The sequence below is a fragment of the Corylus avellana genome, chromosome 11 (assembly GCF_965113065.1).
Source record: "Corylus avellana chromosome 11, dhCorAvel1.hap1.2, whole genome shotgun sequence".
NCBI lineage: Eukaryota > Viridiplantae > Streptophyta > Magnoliopsida > Fagales > Betulaceae > Corylus > Corylus avellana.
In genome coordinates this window covers 6,495,466-6,519,134 of record NC_142500.1, presented here as the reverse complement: position 1 = coordinate 6,519,134, position 23,669 = coordinate 6,495,466, and the positions used below count along the sequence as shown (strand labels likewise).

General features: G+C 36.1%; 2 protein-coding genes across 2 annotated transcripts; one reads left to right on the top strand and one right to left on the bottom strand.

Annotated features, from left to right (window-relative positions):
- The first annotated feature begins 3,820 nt into the window (after positions 1 to 3,820).
- Positions 3,821 to 8,765, top strand: LOC132166018 (triphosphate tunnel metalloenzyme 3). The gene is made up of 2 exons (XM_059576756.2): positions 3,821 to 4,873; positions 8,550 to 8,765. Coding segments are annotated over exons 1-2 (597 nt in total). The 5' UTR covers positions 3,821 to 4,277; the 3' UTR covers positions 8,551 to 8,765.
- A 761-nt stretch (positions 8,766 to 9,526) lies between these two features.
- On the bottom strand, positions 9,527 to 22,377 carry PHT4;5 (phosphate transporter 4;5). The gene is made up of 15 exons (XM_059576104.2): positions 21,858 to 22,377; positions 21,258 to 21,403; positions 19,031 to 19,130; positions 18,701 to 18,753; positions 18,138 to 18,212; positions 17,489 to 17,569; positions 17,213 to 17,274; positions 16,288 to 16,361; positions 14,549 to 14,664; positions 13,468 to 13,504; positions 11,596 to 11,691; positions 11,028 to 11,169; positions 10,889 to 10,941; positions 9,948 to 10,034; positions 9,527 to 9,843 (listed from the first exon to the last, which is right to left on the bottom strand). Exons 1-15 carry the CDS (start codon positions 22,233 to 22,235, stop codon positions 9,742 to 9,744), a joined length of 1,602 nt encoding a protein of 533 aa, XP_059432087.1. The 5' UTR covers positions 22,236 to 22,377; the 3' UTR covers positions 9,527 to 9,741.
- Between the last annotated feature and the right edge of the window lie 1,292 nt (positions 22,378 to 23,669).

The following is a 23,669-nucleotide window of genomic DNA, read 5'->3' as shown; positions in this document are numbered from 1 at the left end:
TCAAGAATGAGCCAACATCCACTGAAGAAAAACCAACTTAGTATTAAAATAAATGTGAAACAGAGAAAACGTAAACTAATAATGAAACAGATTGGAGTTTTTCCAATAAAATCAATGATTAATATAGCGAGAAAGAATCAATGGTCAAAAGTGTCTCTGCTTACTGTAATGATTTTCACTCCATTAGCAATCAAGTAATCAGCAAATTGCGATGAAACGCTAGTAAACAAAGATCAAAGCCAGTGGAGGAAGAATAGAAACCTAAAATGGAGCATGGCTTACTTGGCTCATGGAGGAAAGGTCTTGGTTTTAGTGATATTTGTATTAAGTCTACGGTTCGAATCTCTTTAGTGCAAATAATTTTTTGGAAATTTTACTCGATTCATGTTAAAAGGGTGTTTTACAAGTCCAAAATTTGCCCTCTCAAAGTAGGTACACGAAATAATCTGTCTTGGAAACGTTCTATCTCTCTCACGCGCGCGCACATACACACAAACATATATATATATATATATATATATATATATCCATCAAACTTTTGTCTATAAATTGACAAAAATTTACGTCGATACCTTTTAAAAACCGACACATGTTCCTATATCTTATTAAAAATTAAAAATCATTTTTAATAAAGAAAGGGCTCGAGCCACTCCTTTGGACAAAATGAGATTCAACTACTCTTAAATCGACACCTCCACCTTTTTTTTTTTATATAATATTTTAATTTTTAATAAAGTATAAATAGTCGTGTCAATTTTTAAAGAATATTTAACGTGAATTTTTGTCAATTTATAAACGGAAATTGAATGGGAAGGAGAGGTGGTCCAAAAGTTGGAAAAAAAAAAAAAAAAAAAAAATCGCAATATGAGATTAATGGCTTTTCATCATTACCGTCAAATACATCTAATTCTATACCGTGGGCGCGTGTAACTGTAAGGAAATATTGAAGACCAATTGGACGGTGACCGAGGCATCTGACAACCCACATGGCTCGATCAGAGTCCACTTTATCAAGGGTATAAATCAGGTGAGGAAGATATCCCATAGGCTCAATATAACCCCACATGAGCAACGGGTGATTTTTCATCAGACTGTCCAGTATGCCACCATTGCCACGTGATCGTCCAAACGAGTTGCTTCAGTGCTCACAAACACACACTGATCGAGGGCACTCTGCCAGCCCATGTGCTGATCCAACCGTTGAGCTGAGAACAATAAATTGCAGTGACATCAACGGTCCTTTTCTTTCTTCTTTCTTTCTTTCTTCTATCTTCAACCCGTTTCCGATACAGAAAATGAGGGTCTATTTTTCGCAAAGAGTTATGGAGAAATTATTAAGCTCGTCTTCTCTCCCTGACACTGCTTAGATGCCCCCTCGCCATCGTCTTCTATATAAAGAGAGAAACCCATTTCTCCGTTCACACAGTCGCCTCTCAAGTTCTCAACTATGGCGTTTTTAAACTCAACCAAACCCACTCTGAACCCACCGTTTGATTTTTTTACTTCTCATACTCTCCCAGCAAAACAAAATACAGCACGTTATTTTCTGCTGAAGAAAGATGATCTTCGACTCTCCAACTCAAGAGTTTATCGAAGATTTGAAGCTTTTTACACGTGGGTTGGCCGCAATCTTCGGATTACGGTGGAGCAGGCGGCGGTTAACTACCGGTTGCCTGTGGCTTTTGGATCATGAGCCGGAGTTTCAGGAGCTCACTCGGAAAAAATAAATCACCCCGTATTTCTCCGGAAATTAAGGGGCGAATATATTAGACCGAACCTTCAGGTCTTTTTTATTGAAATTCCTTAAACTCGAAGGAGTTTGAATTTGTGTATTATATTATTTCTTATCCGTTTCTTTTACTTTTGAATATACATTGGGCCAATCCATCAAAATAGATGTTCAAACATTTCAGAAATTGGATCACCAATCCTTAAAATTTGATATCATGAGACACCATTATTGTTTAGATTTTCAAGTTCTGGGAGTAGCATTTCATTGGGATGTTATGGAAGGCTTTAATTTGCACCACTATTATAGTAAGCAAAAGAATTTTGGTCAACCAGGTTCATACCCAGCTTAATTAAAAAGAACAGATCATTACTTTTTTTCTTGATTAGTAAATGCAATTTATTAAAGGTAGCTCTCAATCCTGTTTGTGAACAATACTACTTGTTGCCATGGTAGGATCAAAGGGCTCTGATAAAGATTCTAGAGAAATGGGAGAATTGGTTTTGTGGAATGAAAATTGTCCTTAAAATGTAACGTTAGAAGCTAATTCAAGAGAGCTAATCTAATTACAAGGTTTAAAGTATCTCCCTTTTCCTACTTATGAGCCCATATTAAATAGGATTAGAGTGCTTAGTGAGATAAGAATGAAATGTATTTATTTGGATGTGGATGTGAGATGCATGTGTTTTTAATAAGAGGTTTGCTACAATGCATTCCTAAAAAAAAAAAAAAATCAAAGAGAGAGGAGATGGTACAATGCATTCCTTAAAAAAAAAAAAAAAATCAAAGAGAGAGGAGATGGTACAATGCATTCCTTAAAAAAAAAAAGATGGTACAATGCATTCCAAAAATAGATGGTGGGGAGATGGATGAGAGAATGCATAAAAGCATTTGCCTTTTAATAATAAACAAGTTAATTTAAAACAATGTGCTTATGGCATGTTATTTAAAAGTGAACGTGCATCTTAGGGTGAAGATAAATAGCATGCCGGCGTGTTGGCAATTTTTTTTTTTTTTTTTGGCATTGAAATATTAAAAAAAAAATGTTTCCTGCCTGACGTGCTTAGCATGCCACGTGCTCTGAATCACAGCTCTGCATCTTATAGGATTGTCAATTTTTGATGTGACTGGCGAATTTGATGCAAACTTAAAATAAAATTAAAATGTTAGAGTTAAAAAGTCATATTCATTTAATTAAATGAGTTAGGTTATGGTAGACCTATATAGTCATGATTTGATACGACTTGAACACGACACATGATATAATAACTAACAATTTTTGTCATAATGCGAGAATTCGACACAGACTCAATACAAAATTAAGAGGTTAGGGTTGAGGGGTTTGATTTGTTTAATTAAATTGATCAGATTATAATTTTACTTGTATAGTATTATTATATCTATGTCTTGACATAACTAAACCCAACACATTAATATGAATTGCTATCTTTATAGGTTACCAATAAATAAGTTTTACATAATCTTGGTATTCATCTTTTAGTAAAAGATGTAGTATGTTTGGAATTGTATTTGAAACAAAAACGCTTTTTGGCAAAAGATGTATTTTTAAACTTTTGTCAAAAGTGCGTTTTGGCTATTTTTAAGTTTTTTGAACTTTAAAAAGCTCTTTTAATTTTTTTAACCAAACAGGCACCTTTTTTTTTTTTTTTTAACTGACTTTTTGAGTGTTAAACGTACTTTTAAGCCCGTAAACGCACACTTAAACATGATTTTTATGCAAATGAACACATCATTTTTATGGACCAGATTAGAGTAATAGTTTAGAGGAAAACTATCTCATTTCACTTCATGTAGGGACAAATCAGTTTAATAACGTTATTAACAGAACAAGTGTGTTAAGAGATAACGGGAAATGATAAGTACTCTCTTGGTGTTTTCTTAGTGTTCTTTTCGTCTTACATGAATATTATTTTTTAAAAACAAAGTGAAAGAAATAAGGAAAGTTTTTTTTTTGCTTTTTAAAAAATTATATCCATATAGGACTAGGAGAACACGAGAACACAACAAAAAAAGAGCACCTAACATTTCCCTTGACAAAATTAGCTATAAATCGATCTAATGTTATGTTATCCCTTAACACACACGTTCTCTTAACAACGTTATTAAACTGATTTGTCCGGGGAACCATATTCTCAGATCACATGAGGAAGGAGACGCCATTGCTTCCATCAGTCCCTGCCGAGTGCCGAGTGGTAAGCGAGTGAGTGTGAATTAGAGATAGAGAGATATCCAAAATGCTGAGAAGAAATTCCACCAAGATTCAACTCCAAAGCGAAGACAAAGACGAACTCGAGGAAGCCCGCAAACACACGGCCGCCACCGCCACCGCCACCACCACAACCACCGCAACTCTCCAACACCAACTGGACCGCCGCCCCAAAGACCGCTCCATCGTCCACCGCCTCGGCCTTTCCTCCCAATAAAACACCTCAAATCCTCCCTACATATATATACCCCTATAAATAAATATTCTTCTTCTTCTTCTTTTTTTCTTTGGTTTCCTGGGAATCGAAGAAGCGACTGATTCATGGAGGTGGAGGTTAAGCTGCGGCTTCCAGACGCGGTGGCCCACCGTCGCGTCACCGATGTTCTTGCCCCATTCCACGTCAGCACCCACCACCAGGAGAATTGCTTCTTCGACGGCTCGGCCGGCGAGCTCTCGGCAAGCCGAGCCGCCCTCCGCCTCAGATTCTCCGACAACCACCCGCGCTGCGTCGTGTCTCTCAAGGCCAAGGCCGTGCTCGTTGACGGCGTGAGCCGCGTGGAGGAGGACGAGGAGGAACTGGAGCCGTCGATCGGGCGTGAGTGCACGGCGGAGCCGGGGAGGCTGAAGGACGTGGAGTCGAGGGTTTTGGGGAGGGTGAGGGAGGAGTTTGGGGCGCTGGGGTTTGTGGGGCTGGGAGGGTTTGGGAATGTGAGGCGAGTGTACGAGTGGAAGGGGCTGAAATTGGAGTTGGACGAGACTGATTTTGGGTTTGGGACTATGTATGAGATTGAATGTGAGAGCGCTAATCCTGAGGACGCCAAGCAATTGCTCGAGGAGTTTCTTAAGGACAGTGGTATCCCCTATTCCTACTCGGAGAAATCCAAATTCGCCATTTTTCGCACCGGGAAGCTTACGTAGTAAGTGATTTTTTAACTTTTTATTATCGTCTGTTAATTTGCTGTCTGTTTGGATGGTATTGGATGTGAAATGGAATGTGCAATTCACAAGATTTTGTGTTACTACTGAATGTATTTGTGGGTATTTGTTTATTTGCGTTTGGATATAGAATTTTCCTTGTGTGAAAATTGTTGATTTCCATTTGATGGTTTAGGATTTTTAATGTTTCATTGAGGTCCAACGCTTATTTTTGAATCGAAATGTATTTGAGTAGGGAATGAGAACCAAATTCTTCAAGTTTAGTAGTCTGGAATTTCACAAAATTGTCGTGTATATGACAACCAAAGAGTATTGTGGGATTTCTTTCACACCATCAGCGACATTATTTTTAGGATTTTCTGTGCATATGATATCATAGTTGATATTGAAGGTGAAGAGGAAGAATGCTAATGGCAAGGTTGGTAGGGCCTAGTAGTATGAACACGTAGAAATTGTAATTGAAGTTAAACGGATAACTCCTCCCCGAGTAGGACAACACCACAACAAAGGAAATTCTTTTGTAAGACAAAATGACAATAACTAATCGCCATTCCAAACCTACTCTTAATACACGTAAACTACTATAATAGTGGTTATACAGTTTGCATTATAACACTTGGACCACTTTCTGTTTGATAACTTCTGAAGTAGGCACATCCCTTGCCACGCCTTGCATGCACCCACTAACATTTGTACACACATCTTAATACCCCCATTCATACATGTTGCGGACACTTTCTCCCAACTGCTCTTACTGCCCACTTCTTGTGAATGTGTCTATGTGCTTGTCTTTCCACAATGGACTCTCGAGCTCTGTGGTCTATCATTCGCCCTTTCATTGAAAGGAACATTGTCCTCAAGATTCAGAGAAGGGAATTGATGCTTCAGCTGCTCAATATCTTCCGAAGTTGCATCTTCTATCGGAAAATGTTTCCAATGAACTAGAGTCTCTGCAACAATCTTGGTTCCATGCTTTACCCACTGATACTCCTGAATGGATTGGGGTTCAATCTGAATGTCACCAACATCGACTAGAGAGGACCCGACTAGATAATTGTGTATAATTGGAGGTGGGCACCCATAGACAATTTGGAAAGGACTCGTAATGATGGGACTTTGGTAGGTGGTGTTGTACCAATACTTTGCTTAGGTGAGGAAGCTGCTCCATTTCTTTGGCTGGCTCTTGAAAATAGGCAACAGAGATATTGTTTGAGACATGGTTGATGATTTTTGTGTGGCCATTGGATTGGGGGTGATAGGTTAGTTTTAATTGAGTGTCCTGTTATTTAAGAAATCTTATCACCATAGTATACCGACTCTTAGCGCACATAAATTTCTATAATAACGGTTATACAGTTTGTATTTATTACACTTTTAATGATATCTCGATTAATTATTAAAAAAGAAAAGAAAAGTATGCCTTATTACACTAGGCCCACCCTTTGTTTGATAACTTCTGCATTAGCCATGTCCCTTGCCACGCGTTGCATGCACACACTATCACTTCTACACCCACACCTTAATTCCCCCATCATACACGATGCAGACACTTCCTCCCAACTGCTCTTACTGCCCACTACTTGTGAACGTGTCTATGTGCTTGTCTTCCTACGTAGGACTCGCTGCACAAACCTTGGATTTGGCTTCTGAATTCTCTGTGGTCTATCAACGGTTCGATCTTTGTATGTATCTTATTTTCATTATATGACATGCCCAAGTGACTCCATCTATGCTACTTACTTTTTTTTTTTTTTTCCTAATCAAAGGGGGGAAAGGGGAAAGGAATCTATGCTACATACTTCAGTGTCACATGTTTTTTTGCATAGCTAGTCTGAAGCCCGTTAAAGGAGAGTGACAGTAGGTTGATAGTCAGCATAACATTTTTGTTACATCTTGTGAACATGGACATCAGATTCCATTTAGTTGGGATTAAGAGTTAGTTGAGTTTAGTTGAGTATAACCTGCAAGAGTAAACTAAATTACAGTCGGTCTTTAACCCCAAGGGGTTGGCTTAAGTGGTAAAGGCATTGGTCCCTTATCAGGTCTAAGATTTGAATCATTTTGAGTGCAAACAATTCTTTGGGACCACACCTGCCAACGAAGCTGGAGTCTTACCCAATCCATATCGAGGAGGCACTTTGCACAGTTCCGGGGATTGCCCAACAGGGGTGGGTACACGAAGTGGCCTTATTTTGGAGAGGTTTCCCGTCATTAAAAAAAAAAAAAAACAATTACAGTTGGTCTAGTCTTTTCTGTTATGTGATCTTCATTTGAAATCTTGAATGCTGTGATTGTCATCTTCCATGATGAATATTGTAATCTATTTGATCTAGTTGTCATTTAACTTTTTATTTATGACTATCTTTTTGAAGCTCTCATCTTTGGTTTTGTGACCCATTATCCTTGATCTGTTTGTTCACCAAACCTAATTATTCCACCTTTAGTTCTACATGGGCTTTGTTCCTAAGTTATTAGCTGTTTTTGTCAACCGATTCTCATTTGCAGTTGTAATCCAATTTGATGTTATTATTATTATTTTTTGCAATGGATTGTGTCGAAATAAATAAGCAGAGTCAACATTCCTATTTTGTGAATTCGACGTGATACAGTAACCTATAAGTTACATTTATGTTCGCATTTATGTTCTTAGAGCTTGTTTGTGAACCCATTCTAATTCTAGTTTTAATAGCGTTTAAGGCCTTGCAGACTTGCTTAGCTATAGTTTTGGAGCTCACAAGTGTATTCCATTCTTGTAACCGAGACTGCATCAGCTTATTAAGAGTTAGGCAACAACAGCTATTCAACGTTTTCAACTGCTTTAGTTTGTCAACCTTCATTTTCATGTTTTAGTTTGTCAAACTAACCCTTGATAATGCTTGACACTGTCTGGCCTTATTCCTGGTTATCTAATCTTCCCTACAGAATTGGCAGACAAGGGTATCAAAGCCTTGTCTTGACCAACGTTATCTTGCAAGAAACATAATGGAACCTGAGTGTTAGTTTTGCGACTAGAGACCCTACTATGCTTTAAATGTTTACCTTAATGAACAAACTCATTTTATTTCTTATATTTATTTCTATGCATCTGTGCTAATTGAAATGACAATGGGAAGGATTGCAGTGTTTGCTTGTTTTGTACTTTTGTTTCACCTATGGGGAAAGAGAAGCCAAAATAGACTTGACATTAATGTTGAGATACACAAAAAAGTTAGTCTCACATTGGGAAGATGAATTGTTTACATAAAGTGGGTGGATTAGAAAGGAGCTCATGTATGCTTAGCCCCACATTATTTTTTACTAGATAAGACTAAGTTTTATAAGTAATTTTAGAGAGTTCTAATGAGAACTTGACTAGTTATTTTAGAGTAACAGCGCTGATGTTATTAATGCTTTCTCTGAGTCGTTACAAATGTACCATGTCTAGCGATTTATCACCTTTATGGTAAAGGTAGGAACTAGTATTCCATGATTGAAACTAAGTTTTGCTATATATATATATATATTTTCTAATTGAATAAGGGAAAAAAGGCTACAGGGAATAAGTTTGATGCTTCTCCCTAATCTAATTGCTCCTGCTATTGATCTCAACCTTTTGTAAATCTTACTTTTGAAATGTTGATCGTCTTTACCGAGATTAATTATACATTTATTTTGCAGGTTATCCCAGACAATGACCATCAGCGCCCATTGATGTGAAAGATGTTCCGGTGTTGATGCTAGATTTATAGTCAGATTCCCATCTCAAACATCTTGCTGCTTAAGTTTGCAAGAAGGCCATTTTTTATTTTTATCTTATGTCAAACTACTCTCCTATAAACAACGTGACCAACTTCACTAATTTCTTTGTTTGATTGAGTGTTTTCTTTTGCCCAATGTTTTTGGTTGTGATAGGATGGTCAGCCATACCAATCAATTCTCTATCTATCAAAATTTCACAAATCTACAAAAAATAAATAAATAAAACATGAAAGGTTCCATGAAACTATAGTAAGTGGAAAAAAAAAAAAAAAAAAATGAAATAGAAGAGAAGATGGGAAGACAATCACCTCAATAAGGTTACATTACAATAAATGATTTTTATCAGCTTTACCAATGTCCACATTATAAGATTGAATACAATAGATGATTTTGGCAAATCAAACAACTGTCCATGTATGAATTTATATCCTATTTGGTATTATTCTAGGCATCCAAAGAATTTATAACCCATGCAAAAAGAATTACTGAATTTTGCTTTCAAAATATTCAAACGTAATTTTCCAAAAAAAATTGGTTCTTATGTTCAAAATTTTAAAAACAAAAAATAAAATTGAAAAACATAAACAGAATATTCTGGAGTGGTGTTAGCAAGTTGCAACATAAGCACAGGGATCAGAGGAAAAGCGAAAGTGCAAGAGAGGAATGCCATCTAACAGCAAAAGATGGGAATTTACACATCCAATCTGTGCTGCTAAATGGCAACATTTTGACTGTAAATTCATCTGGAAGCACTAGATGGAACTAAATTTGGTTCCATCTAGTAATCAAATAGGTGAGAGAATAGAAGGGAGAATATTTTATCCTTTTCTTTTTTGTTAGTGAAGTATAATTCATGTTAAATATATCACTTTGGTGGCCAACCAAAGAAAATCAAATATACAACACTGTTACATGTGATTCAACAAAAGACACTGGGAATATACATATGCTATCTTTCCTATGTAGTTATACAACTAAATGGATCCAATTAGGGATGAGCCAATATCCACTCAATGCCTTTTAACAAATCAACTTAGTATTGCATTGTGTTCAGATGAATTCGATTTTGTTGATCCATTATGAATATTAAATCAAATGGACAGAAACAAGGTCAGTCTCTCTTGGAAAATGTTTGAGGCTTACTGCTGGCGAACAACAACCATACGAGCGAACCAGTCAAGTAGAAGAAGATTGACGGCACAAATAATGACAGCTACATAATACAGACAAATTATAAACTGGATAATATGAGCAAAATGTGAAAGATACAAGTCAAAATAGAGAAATAAAGCTAGAAAGACAGTATGTTGAACTTACACTCCATGAATGAGTTAAATCAAGAAGATATCCTGTGAGGGCTACACCTACAATGCCAGGTACTGCCCCAACTGTGTTGGTAATACCCTGAAAGGGGAAATTTCAAGAAAAAACTATTTATATCATCCACAATTTAATTTGTGAAGGTTTAATTGTTTAGAGTTCAGGAAAATTCCTTAGTTGGCTGCACAATTTAGTAAAGTAGGGATATGCTTCACTATGAATTGCATGCATAAGCATTTTAGAGGAAGCAGTACTATGCATTTAGCCCACTATGCATGTGTTGAAACTATTCAAGGAATTAGCTACTGGTCTACCCAGGATTCCAGAAAATGACATTATAATTTTGACCAAGAGCTTAAGCCAGGAAGCTAAAACAGGGATGAAAATATGCCCGGAATATTCAACTTCAAAAAATAATTATTGACTTGTCATGACTCTATTTTGATTAATAGTTTGTCATGGTTGTTGTATCACTATTTAAAGATAGCAATATGTTCTTCAATTACTACTTGATGATTAGAGCCAATTCCGTGCACAAGATGGTCAAATTACTAGAACTTTGTAATATAAGCAATTCTTCACTAAGACCAACTGCCTGAAAGAATGAGATTGATAAATTAGAACACTAAATGCGGTAAATTGATTCAGGAGCAAAGCTCACGTCCTCATCTGCACCCAAAAAAAGGTTGAAAAGAAACCTATAACCATTGTAAGAGGTATATCATTGATAAAACAAATTGTAATGGTAACTCATGGATAACCAACAGATTATACAAGAACCGCATATTGAGTAGACTGGAGATTGAATTGCCAGAGAAGTATGAGATTAATCAACCAGACACATACATCTGAACACTCATGAAGGGATACTTAAATAAGAACTACTAAAAGAGAGACAAATTTGGAATTTGGAATTTGGAATGTGTAGTATTACATACCAAAAGTATACTTGCATATTCAGGTGACATATCTTGGTGGGTACAGTAGAGTCCTGTGCCAATCATTGAATTAGTAGTCCGCAGGAAGACATTTATCCAATATCTTTTGGCTCATACAATCAGTTGGATTGTTAAATACCTGAGAGGGCAAAGCTTGAGAGGGCTAAGCCACCAGTGAGAATCCCCACCATTTCCCAAGGTGGTAATCCTAGATCCAGAGATGATAGAGTCATGCAAATTGCAGGCGACAAAAAGGCAATTGATTGACAAATCTTTCGTACCTACATGAACGGAAATAAGTGAATCAGAAATGTTAAGAATCATTTTTTTTTTTTTCTTTTCAAACAAGTAAAGAAAATTTGATGCTAAGAATGAAAGTCATAGGCCACAGCCAAAATTGGCTTGGAGACGCTATTTGTTCTTATATCACATGATGCTCCATCCCTCACCATTTTGGAAGCGGATTTAGCATTTTCCTAATATTACAAGCAATAAAAAGTAATCATGGAAACATATCAACTACAAAATTCACATCCAAAGTAGCAATTACATTAGCAACTACACAGCAAAAGAATACATATCAGTGTAAGAGATTGTCTTTTTGATTTACTGAGAAAACATAAACTAACCAAATAGATTGGATTTCTTCCAATAAAATCATGATTAATATAGGGAGAAAGAAGCAATGGTTCAGTGTCTCCACTTACTGTAGTGACTTCCACTCCATTAGAAATCAAGTGGTCAGCAAATTGTGATGCAATGCCACTAACAAAGATTGAAGCCAGTGGAGGAAGAATAGAAACCTGAAATGGAGTATATCTGATTCAGAAGGACATAAATTTTCATGTAAGCCTCTTTTCTCTTTTTTATAAGTAATTGAGATATCATTAAATGCGAAAAGCACCCTAAGTACACAGAAAATATACATGAGAAAACACCTAACTAGAAGGAGAGAAAAAAAATTCATGTAAGCCTTATGTTAAGGAAACCCCACATCGATTGTGTGTGTGAATTGCTTTTGGCATATGCATTTGTTAGACTCTCCATCTATTAGCTTTAAGCTTTTAGGTTAGATGCTCCAACATAGTATCGTAGTATCATGGTCCAGTTGATTGTTCTTGAATTCCATGTGCTAAGCCCGTTTGCTCTGTTCCAGTTGGGTAATCGAGTTTTCTTTGGTTGGGCCATCAGGACCATACATCTTGGTCTCAGTTCTATTGGGTTTGCATGTAGGAGTGTTATAGAAATCCCACATCGGTTGACTACGTGCTTTGTTATGCGTATCTATTGGGTCAATCCACCTGATAGCTTATACTTTTAAGTTACGTGCTCCAACAACTTATGATCCCAATCAAACAGTCAAAATGATGATGTCCATGCAACTTTCATAAATATAATGGGAAAGGCTACTCAAATTAGGCATATTTTAAGCAAACAATAGATTCTTACATCACATTGTAAATAAAAACTTGATATTCCGAAATGTTGCTCCAATGACCATAACTATGAATATAGTTCCAAATTTATCGATCAACCGTTTAGACCATCAACCAAATTATTTGTGATAATCTATCTCATGAGCACATTACAAACACGTACCAAGTAAAAGGTGAGGCTTGCCTGCTTCTATGCAATGCTTAAAGTTTGTCTGTAATGTATATTTATAATCTCCAACTTGCTATTACTTGAGGCAGACATTTTTTATTCCATGGGTAGCATACTCATAAGATATTAACGTCTTAAAAGGAGGTATTTTGGAAGATTTGTTAAAACAAATTTCTTGTTTTTTCTAGGCTCACAATTGTTTACAACTCCTTTTACCTGTGCAACAACAATTTTCTTTGAACACTTTTCCAATTTGATCATATATAAAGAGTCTTAGAGCATGATTAAGTTTAAAATGTGTGACAGCCAGGTGTTTTGAACTGAGTTTATAGATAGCCTACTCCTTTCACAAGGATAAATACAAATTTCCAAACAACATAAATCCTTATCCTTCTTGTTTTACTGTGTTTTCCAAATCATTAGTCAATGTAACCTTCCTCAATTTCACCTCCTCACTTAGACCTCTCCCTTCTTCCAAGCCCTCAAGAACCCATAAATCGTCCAGAAGAAACATTCTTTTTTCTCTTTCTCTCTCTACATTACCAAACAGCTCCTCATTCTAGGCTTTTAAGTCAACTTTCAAGGCCTTAAATTTGCGAGCTAAAATATAACTTGGGAAACCCTAAAAATGATAGGAAGTCCACCACCGTTTCACCCTATCTAGGAAACCCTCTTGTTGTAGTTACCTTACTATTGACGGACCCAATTTAGAAATTAATCCAAACTTATTAGCAGCAGAAGCAAACCCAACAGTATTCCAGTAGAAACACTATATTGTTATGGGTATCCATATGTTAGGAAGGGTGATGCTTCCTGAATAGCTTTTAATAAAACATATTTCAATTACATGGTATCCGATATATTATTTACCAATTCCATATGAAATGTACAACAAAACGTTTTTTTCTATGAATGTCTACAAGAATGTGCTGGAAGAATAAAAGCAATAGAAAACATATTTCTTTTAGGCTTACCCATGCTGCTTCCGTCAAATTTAGGTTCAGCTCCTCACTGTATAGCATGAAACTGAAACTTAAGTCCTTTGAAATCATATAAATAAGATAAAAGAAAAAAAAAGAAAAAACCAAAAAGAAATTGTGTCTAATGCATATACTAATGTTTTGAAAGATGGTAACTATAAGGATAACTCAAGACAAGAAAAGAAAAAATGTATCAGAACCTCCTTTCAGACATATTATTCATTTACACTAGAGGATAATAAAGATATGCACAAGTAATTATCATGGTGTACTAGCTTAGACATGTTAATGCAGAAACCAGAATATAAAAAAGGATAGTACAGGTGAGGACCAAAAGGAAAAAGCAGCCTTTTGGCTTTGGCTCAGGCAGTAAAGGTGGGACAAGATTGGGATGGGTCTTAGGATCAATTCATTTTCCAGCCAAAGGAAACAGGGTGAAGGCTGGGGTGGTTTTGGATAGGACTCAAAATCTTCCCCAACCAAAAGATTAAAAAAAAAACAATTGAATCTAATTGTTGGACTACCCTGCTGGCTCATCATTTATGGCTGATATAACTTCTAAAAGGCAGCAAACAAAAATCGCATTTGCACTACCTTTTCACTTCAACGAGCCTGGTTATATTTTATTCCAAAATACCAAAGATAGTTTACTAAAAATGTTAATTGCAAAGCTAGAGAACATGTTATTCTGTTCAAATCTATATAAATTAGCCAAAAACCTTTCTCTAAGATGATTTTTATTAGTTGGATAATATCTTCCAGGCAGAAGGGTGCTGTAAAATAGATCATTTCATGCTGACAGGGTTAACAACTTCAGCCTCCAAATTTCCAATTATTAATACATTAAAAAATGCATTCATGAAAGATAGTTCTTGCTTTTGAATGTAGTAGAGGAATATGAAATCTTTTAGATTTTATTTAAAATAATTTCTTTAACCTATAAATCATTGATAAAGAATGTTCAACGCTAGTAACAAGAGACACAGACAAGCTGATGCACAAAATCTCAGAGCACTAGTCCAGGAAATAGCCAACAGTAATCGTGAATACGCAACTTTAATGTCATAAAAGGTACCTAAAATATGTTGGAAGCCAAGACAGACAAGTATAGTGACCCCAACTTCCACAAAAATGAGCATATATCATTGCCCATACGGCTTGACTTTGGAAAAATGCCTTCCATGGTACTTCCTATTACACAATATCCAGTAAGAAAACAGGGTAACAATATAAGAGCTAGCATTAAGTTATAAGAGGGGCTAAATCATTAACACTGTTTTTCTTAATATAGTTCAAAGAACAACAGTTTATGCAGTTTAAAAATTCATAGCAAATGCAAATATGTCAAAGCATGACCTAAGATGCTAATTTGACTGAATGACCTAAAATACTGCCTGTAGTAAATTTTGGATGATATCAAAACCAATTGTTTTAATTTGCTGGTTAATCACATTTGGACAAGGCAAAAGATGCATACAGCTAAAATTTTTGCTTTATAACATTTAGGGTAAATTACACTTTGCCCCCTCAAACTACCACTCAATTCTCAAATATACAACTCACTACAACCCGGACCTATAAACTACAACAATGTTTTGAGTTGTCCCCTTTGCCACAATTGGCTGTTATTTTAGATGGAAAACGTTAGCACCTGTGTTGTGTGCCAAAGTTACCAAATAGCCCTTAAAAACAATAACACAAAGATAACACAGAGGTGGCCACGTGGCCACCCCCTCTAAACAGGTGACAGGTGCCTAAGTCCCCTCTGTTATGTTGAAGGGGCGTGGACACCTCTCTCAACAAGTAGGGTTGGGCTCGTGACCACCCCTTCTAAATAGATGGGATGCCTGAGCGAGCTCCCCTCTAAATAGCTGAGGGGTGGTTGTGCGGCCACCTCTTTAAATAGATGGGCTATCTATTATATTGAGGGGTGGCCACGTAGACACTCTACTAAACAAGTAGCACCCCCTTTGAATAAATGGGGATGGTTGTGTGGTCATGCTCTCTATTATGTTAGGGGGTTGCTACACATTTTTGACAGAGGGGGTGGTTGTGCATCCATCTAACTAGGTGAGGGGTAGCCACGTGGCCGCCCCCTCTGAATAGATGTTGTGTCAATTTTTCTTGTTTTAAGTGAGGACAATTTAGTAATTCACACGTATGTGCAAGGTATATGCTAACATTTTGCATCCCAAAGAACAATGAGTTTTAACACAGGGAGCAACTCGAAACATTGTAGTAGTTTATACATCCAAGTTGCACTGAGTTGTAGTTTAGAGCAACTTGAGTAGGATAGTAGTTTGGGGCGTGGGGGGAGGCAAAACTATAATTTACCCTAACATTTAAAATAATACAACTCTAATTGTCTAACAAATGGTGTTTGGACCAAATGACATCTCTTTGCTTCATATGCAAGACATAAGGGTTCAGGTCAAAGGTTCAATCCATTGAGGTAAGTGATTTATATTTACCGATCAAAAATAGAAGTCTAATTTTCTATGTCAATATAGTAAAATACGTAGAGTTAAGCTGAAATATAACAAGTGAAATGTGGAAATTAGTTAACTGGAAGAGCAGATCAGAATCTTAGCCACCGACCCTGGTTATTTGAGGAACGCATTGAAGATGCTAATCAAGATGGTTTCCATTGATCCAGTAATTTAAGCCACCAATCCAGGACATATATAATCTTTTCAAACTCAGTGGATATCTAAACACCTTGAGTACCCCAAATTCCTTCCCCTTCCTCTCCCCCAAAAAGAATAGAATAGTAAAACCACCCAAGAAAAATAAAACAATAGAAACACTTTATACCTTTAATGAGCCACCTAACTCTCTCATAGACGCATTCCAAGTTTGTGTCATAATGGCAGACTGGGACGCGGACCCTGTCAGATAATTAAATAAGAAAAAGAAAACACAGGCCATGTGGCAGATGAACTGACGAAAAAAGTAAGCAAAGATGAAACAACATATGCTTCACAGCACAAGTATTGAAGTATGGATCGGCATCAGCATCTAACTTTACGTTCATATAATAACAATGTCTAGGACAAGCCCATTTACATAATGTGAAATACCATTACATATTAGCTCATGCATAACCATGAAGACCATGTGTCAAGGAACAAAGCAATAATAGTACATGATGTCGTAAATTAAAAGGTAATGGTGGTGCTCCTGGCAGTGGCACTAATGATCTTGGTAATGAAAGAGACTCTGCTGAGGTGGTGTTGGCAGTGGTGGAAGTACAGGCGCGATGACATGGTTGTTAAAATGGTGCTAGTGGTGGCAAAGTTGAGAAAGTATAAATAAGTATGATGAGATGATGATAGTATCGGTTGGATAGCTAGGGTGGCTATGGCAAAATGGGGTGTCATTAGTGAAGAGTTGAAAACTTGGACATAGTAAGGAGCAAGCATTATGAGAAATTCTCAAAATAAATACTTCTGAAAGTTAAGGAAGCATAACTTGGATATTTAAATAGTTTATTCTCCAAGCAACTAAGCAAGCATTTCAGGTCCTCATCAATTACCAGTTAGACAAAAATGATTAAAATGCATAACAGCTTATGATGCGTTCGCAATATAACAATGCCCTTAATTTTGATTAACTGGCGTATTTTACATCATCCATATGAAAAAAAAAAAAAATCAGGTGTATTTCTAGTTAAAAAAATATCAAACTAAAGGAGAAAGAATAAATAAAGTAAAAAAAAAAAAAAGGATTAAGTGCTCACGCGAAATTGATTCAGCAGTGAATGAAGCCTTTCCTTCTTCAAGAAATTGAAACCCCAAGAACCTTCGTAATTTGTTGGGAATACAAAAAGTAAGATTCACACAGTCAAATCAAGATACTAAAAAAAGTAAAAGCAATTAATTCAACCAACCGAGGGAAAATTTCTTTTCTTTTCAAATGAACAAAGATTGCTTTGCTTAATGCACAAATAATTAGTTCCTTAAACTAAATCAGCTGCAGGTATGTGAAATAGTTTGACTTTCACATTGCGACTTACCAGGCTAGCCCAAGAGAGCCAAATATGTAAAAAACAGATCCCCAACCAAAATTTTGTATAAGAGGAGGAGCCAAAAGAAGCCTGCAAGTTTTACAATGTTAGAATTAACCAATAAACAAAAACTTAAGCACTCAATAAACTTAACAAATGAGTGACCAACAATATCTAAGTTTGCTACACTTGGCAGATCTAAAACAATTTGAGGGAAGCTCACATCTGCCTTAGTTTGCTGGCACAGAAAAGGTCTTAACTGACAACTCGTATAAGAATATTATGTATATTAGATTCAACTCATAAGGAAATAAAGCAGGAACTAGAACCTCTCAGCAAAGCTTTAAAAATCACTATTGGACCTTCAGCAATAAAAAATGATTCTATAAATACACTACAAGGCATGTGAAGAGAGACGAGGAACATTATTGGAGACATTTTAGAAATTCAAATCTTGCTTTTAGAACAATCTACCAGAAAGCCGTATGTAGCTATTTCTAATCAAATCATACAGTTTAATGGCTAAGAATCTCAGTTCTCAATGAGAAGGATTTTATGTGGTCAAGTTATGCGGTATCATGCCAATTAGATCCATTATCAAACATTTACTTCAGTACAGATGTGATTCCTTATCTACAAACATTTTAACAAAACATACCCTGCAACACTTCCCACGCTCAGTCCACCAAAAACAAATGCTACAGCCCGTGACCGCTCTTCCAATGGTATCAACCTGCAAATGGTTTTAGAGAATGCCAATCAAGTGGAGAAAAAAATGTACATTAGCACTTTGGTAACACATAACTTATGGTATAGAAAAAGTGATGCTAACAGCATAAGATATTATCAATGGTAAAACAGCAATAACAACAAGAGCTGAAGCACACACCCGGGTTTAACTTCACAGAGAATTGCCAAAAGAGACAACCAGCTATTACACCAAGAAACTAGATATTACCAAATTCCAGATTTTTTTGTCTCCAACAATTTCTACACTCGGTTTCATAAGATCTCTTTCAATAAGATTTACTGGCTTACATGTGTTTTTTGTAAGGAGCTCAATAAGGTACATAGCAGTGAGCAAGTAAAAGAGAAAAGGAAATACAGTTAACAAGGAAAGGACAGAGATAACGCAAATTATAGCAAGAATAATAGAGATCATGTCTAAAAATCATTCTTCTGATTAACATGCGCCTGGACTAATTTGGATGTCATACATGCCTGGCGATAAGATCAGTTGCAGCTGAAGGGGAAACACCTTCTCCTATTCCAACCTAGACATAACAAGGAAGAGAAATGCTTAGTCATAAAATAAACTCAGATCAACATGATAGGTATCAAAGAGAGAAATGACTCGACTATCATGCACTACGATAAGGGCATGGGCCGAGACAAAGACAGGAAATGAACTTGAACCTTTCAATAAGATCCAGGTGTTCATGAACGTAAAAGACAAACTACAAAGAGATGCAAAGTTAAGAAAACACTTAGCTAAGTTTGATTGAAAAAGTAGACGGGGTAGAATAAAGGATTTGGAAGGGACTTACATACCAATATTCTTGACAAGATTAATCCCGGCATAAATCCAGCAAGCAAAGGAACAAGAGCTGTAGCGAATGACCAAGTCAATACCCCAATCTTAAGAACTTTTCTGAACCCAAAAAAAAAAGAAAAGAATACAGGTGAGCATGACCCATATATCACACTAACTTATATGCCTGGAAACAAAGACAACATATTTCCGGTGCATGTAACATCTACAAATCTTTCAGCTCTGAACAAAAGAACTGTCTGTTACCATTATGTTTCTTTATTATTTTTGCATGTGGTTTAGTTAGTTATATCCCATTTCTAATGCTTTTAGATGGATTGATTGTCTTTCATTTAATAAAGTCAACTGTAACTTTGAGATAGGATCAAATCAAATTTGTCATAATATAATGGAATGACCTCCTGTACAAAAAGAAATCAAAGAAAGAAAGTCAAGAAAAATCCACCTAAAAGGATATGCTTTTTATTTAATTTAACTTTATTGTTTTACTTCCATTCAGATTCACGATTTCATTTCTCTTAAATCTCTGTTATAGATGGTCTTCATCATATGAGGCACATTGCATTATGCTCAGGAACAGAATTTAAGCTTTCGAATGCTGAAATGCAAGTATAAACTCTGGTTTACAGGACAATTGCAACTGGAAGTTGTTGCTCCTTGTTGTGGTCCTTGTGGGATAACAATGAGATTTTAGAGAGTGCAATGGAAACAGAGGTTAATATGTGCATTGTCTGCAGCCGAGGATAGCTGTCCAAGATATGTCCATATAAGTGAGTTAGGGTTGATGGTTAAGGGACAGAATTCCTCGAAGTTCTTGTGGAAGATAGTGGACGATTTCTAGTACAACATGATTGAATTGGGTGCCAATGTAAACATTAGTCAAAACTATAGCTAGTCAAGAGTTCTTTTCTCATAAACTATAAGAGCAAAATGGACTTTTATTTAATACGGTCTAGAAAAGTTCTCTTCTTTTCTTTTTTCTTTTTTCTCAAACTTACGAATGTATTAAGATACAACAAGTAGTAGACTAAAGATCAATCGGTTTTCATGAACAACACAGCAAAAGTTGAAGAACCTAGGCTTATGTGGTTAAAATTGAACTTCCATTTCATGCCACCTATCAAAACGCCAGATAGCTTGACTAGGTTTCTAACAAGAGACGGTATTTGTGCATTAGTGACATGTACGATACCACAAAAAATAATATCCTTTAGCAGGTTGTGCATCATTGAAATGTGGGAAGGTGATTTATGACCAACTCTAGTAGTCCTAGTAAATCAACAGCATGCCCCAAGTTGATCTCTTACATTATATAGCCCCTTAATGCAGCGTTTCCAGAGTTGTATAGCATTCATTGCCTTAGGGATGCTTCTATGGCAGTTCATCTTCAGTCCCTCTAATGGCTTGCTTCAAAAGAATGTTAATATTGTTAGAGCGGTGCATGATAGGGAGTTAGAATTCTTCTGATTTTTCGATCAGCTATATTCCATTAAACTTAAACAGGATGGTGTTGACAAGCTTTATTGGAACCCTTCCAAGAAATGGTTGTTTGATGTAAAATCGTTCTATAATGTCTTAATCCCCCATGACATCAATCCCTTTCCTTGGAGGTGTATTTGGTGGAACAAAGCCCCTTTAAAGTGGATTTCTTCATTTCCTCTGTCACTTTAGGTAAGATCCTTACCGAGGACAACTAAGAAAGTGAAGAATCGTTGCAATAGATTGGTGCTACATGTGTAACAAGCGTAGGGAAACCATTGACTATCTTTTACTCCATTACGAGATAGCTAGTGTCTCATGGTACTCTGTCTTCGGTTTAAGCAGCTTAGCTTGGGTCATGCCTCGTTGGGTGAGCGATCTACTCGTTTGTTGGAAAAGAAAGATTGGTAATCCTCAAAGTGAAGCTTTGTGGAAGATCATCCCACTCTATTTGATGTGGTGTGTTTGGAGAGAAAGAACTGATCGAAAATTTAAAGATAGTGAGAGGAAGGTGGCAGAGCTAAAGGCCTTATTTTTCCAAACCTTGTTTCAGTGGTTAGTTGCTTATGATTGTTTTCACATCTCTTGATTTCATAACTGTTTATTATCTCTTCTTCTTTTTTGTTTTTTTGTTCTTTCTTTCTTTTTAGGTGTTTCTCATGTATACTTTCTATGTACTTGAGGTATGCTCGTTGGCTTGTAATGAAATCCCTGTACTTATAAAAAAAAAAAAGGTTAGAAACTGACCTCCCGCCAAATACCTTGGCAAGCCACCCACCAGGCAACTGACTCAATGCATAGCCCCAAAAGAAAGATGACTGCACCAATCCAGCCGTCGATGAATTCCACCCAAACTGGTGCGACATTGGAATTATAGCAATACTCAAGTTCACCTGTCCAATACATAACAAACAAAACGAGCTTAACTAAATCTCACAAAGCAGAGACATGCTAACTATTTGAGCAACATGGTTTTATCATTTCTTTTCTTTCTAAGACAAAAACTACCGCGCTCATCAATATTACAAAAAAAAATGCTTTGGTTATTTAACTCAAGGACCCACTTCATATTGATCGGCCAACCATATTTACATCAACAAAATTTGAAGCCACACAGAAAAAAAAAAAAAAAAAAAAAAAAAAGCAAAAAGAAAAACTGTAAACAAGTTTGTTAAATTTCACTCCTATATTCCTATGATAATGAACTCAATGATCAACAGCAAATATTGTTCCTAGAATTGTCCTCAGAGAAGGACAACACTGTATTAGTAATTAACTACCTTATCCGCTTGGCAAAAAAAAAAAAAAGAAAGAAAGAAAGAAAAGAAAAGAAAAAAGAAAAAAAACCTTATCCATGTTGCAAATGACAAAGGCCAAGGATGTCGTCCCAATGAATTTATATCTCTCAGGAACATTCTTCCATGGCGGCCAATTCCAATCAAACCCCACTTCCCCAGACCCAGTTTCGCCCTCAGAACCCGCCTGCTCTGATTCATTCACGCGGAGTCCGGTGAGTACGTCAGCAACCCTTTCGCTTTCCTTGACATTTTCTTTCTCTTTGAGGGTACAGCAGATCCTGAACTCCGAGCGGTGCCTTGAAGGAAATGAATGCAAGTGATGGAGTTTGAGCACCGAGGCCTTGAAAACTGGGCGTTGTGAGACTGTGTCTGTGTTGTTGTGAAGAAAAAAGCGAAAGTTCTCAGCTCTTGATGTAAATTTCGCCATTTTCTTCACCAAGCGGAGCAGTGAAGAAGGTCTTTGGGTACACCGTAACTTTGGTTACTCTTGTTGGCGGGCAAAGAAGAAGAGCTATGGGGCCATGGCTATGGTTGCGGGGAGTTGAGGTGGCCACGCAAGAGTGGATTTGTGGCTGGGATTTAATTGGATGGTTTCTTTCAATATTTGATTCTTGCTGTACGTTAGCGAGACCCGCAAGATTGGTCCAACACCCCCCACGTGGAGGTGTATACCGTACCCCACGTGGAGGTAATACAAACAATTGATTACTTAATCCTCTAATAATCGTTAACTGTTAATAATTTCTAATCACTTGGGGCGTAATACTTGAATAGAGATTTATCGCGGGCATGACGGAGCCAAGCGTCAGACATTTATAATTTTTTTTTGTTTTTTTTAAGAATATAAACATTAAAGGAAAATTTAAATTTAAGATATTAGCATCAAATTTGAGATATTAGCACCAAATTTAAGATAATTGAATCCATTTTGGGTGATATCATTCATAAATTGTTAACTTTCTACCCCAAGGTTTTAGTTTTGAATTCAAAAACAACTTTTGAGGCATTAGAAACTAAATGTTAATTCATAAAAATTTAACTAACAAAAAAAATTCGAAATGGGGGAAGAGAGAGAGATTTCTACGAATTTTTTTTTTTTTTAATAAAGTCATATCAGACTTTGGCAGACACTTATCTGACTCTTGACAACCAGATAGCAGGACTCGTAATACTTAGCGGTTTTAATGGTAGGTGGACTGCCTAACCTTATATATATATACATAAGATGATGGTTTTTTTTTTAAAAAAATTTTTTTTTTATTGAATAAGGAAGAGGTTACAGGAAAGGATCATTTTCACACTCGATCCAAAAGGAAGAAGGAGGAAACGATTCTAAAAACAAAAAAGGGGTGGACTCCCCAACAATATACCCAAAACAAATATTGTTTTGATGCGTTTAATATAGGATTTTTGTTTTGAGTTTAATGAAATTAGTCTTTATTCATAAAAAAAAACAAATAATAATAATATTATTGTGCTTTATTACATTTTGAAGCCTTCTATTATTTAAAGGGAAAAATATAAAAAAGTCTCATAAACTAAAGGTTGTTTTTAAAATAGTCTCATCAAATGACAAGTGTACTAAAGTGATACCTCAAACTACCAAAGTATGTCAAAAATACCACTTTTGTATTATATTTCTATCTCTTCATAAAAAAATTTAAATATATAAAACTTTAAAACTATTTTTTTAGAAAAATTAAAAAAGAAAAAAAGAAAGGGTGGTTGTCGGTTGAGAGGAGATGGCTTGTGAGCCACCCCAACCCATGGAGGGTCGTGCGCCATAGTTTAGTTTTTTATTTTATTAATTTTTTATTCTAGTTTTTAAGAGGATAAGGGTAATAGGAATATAATAAAAAAA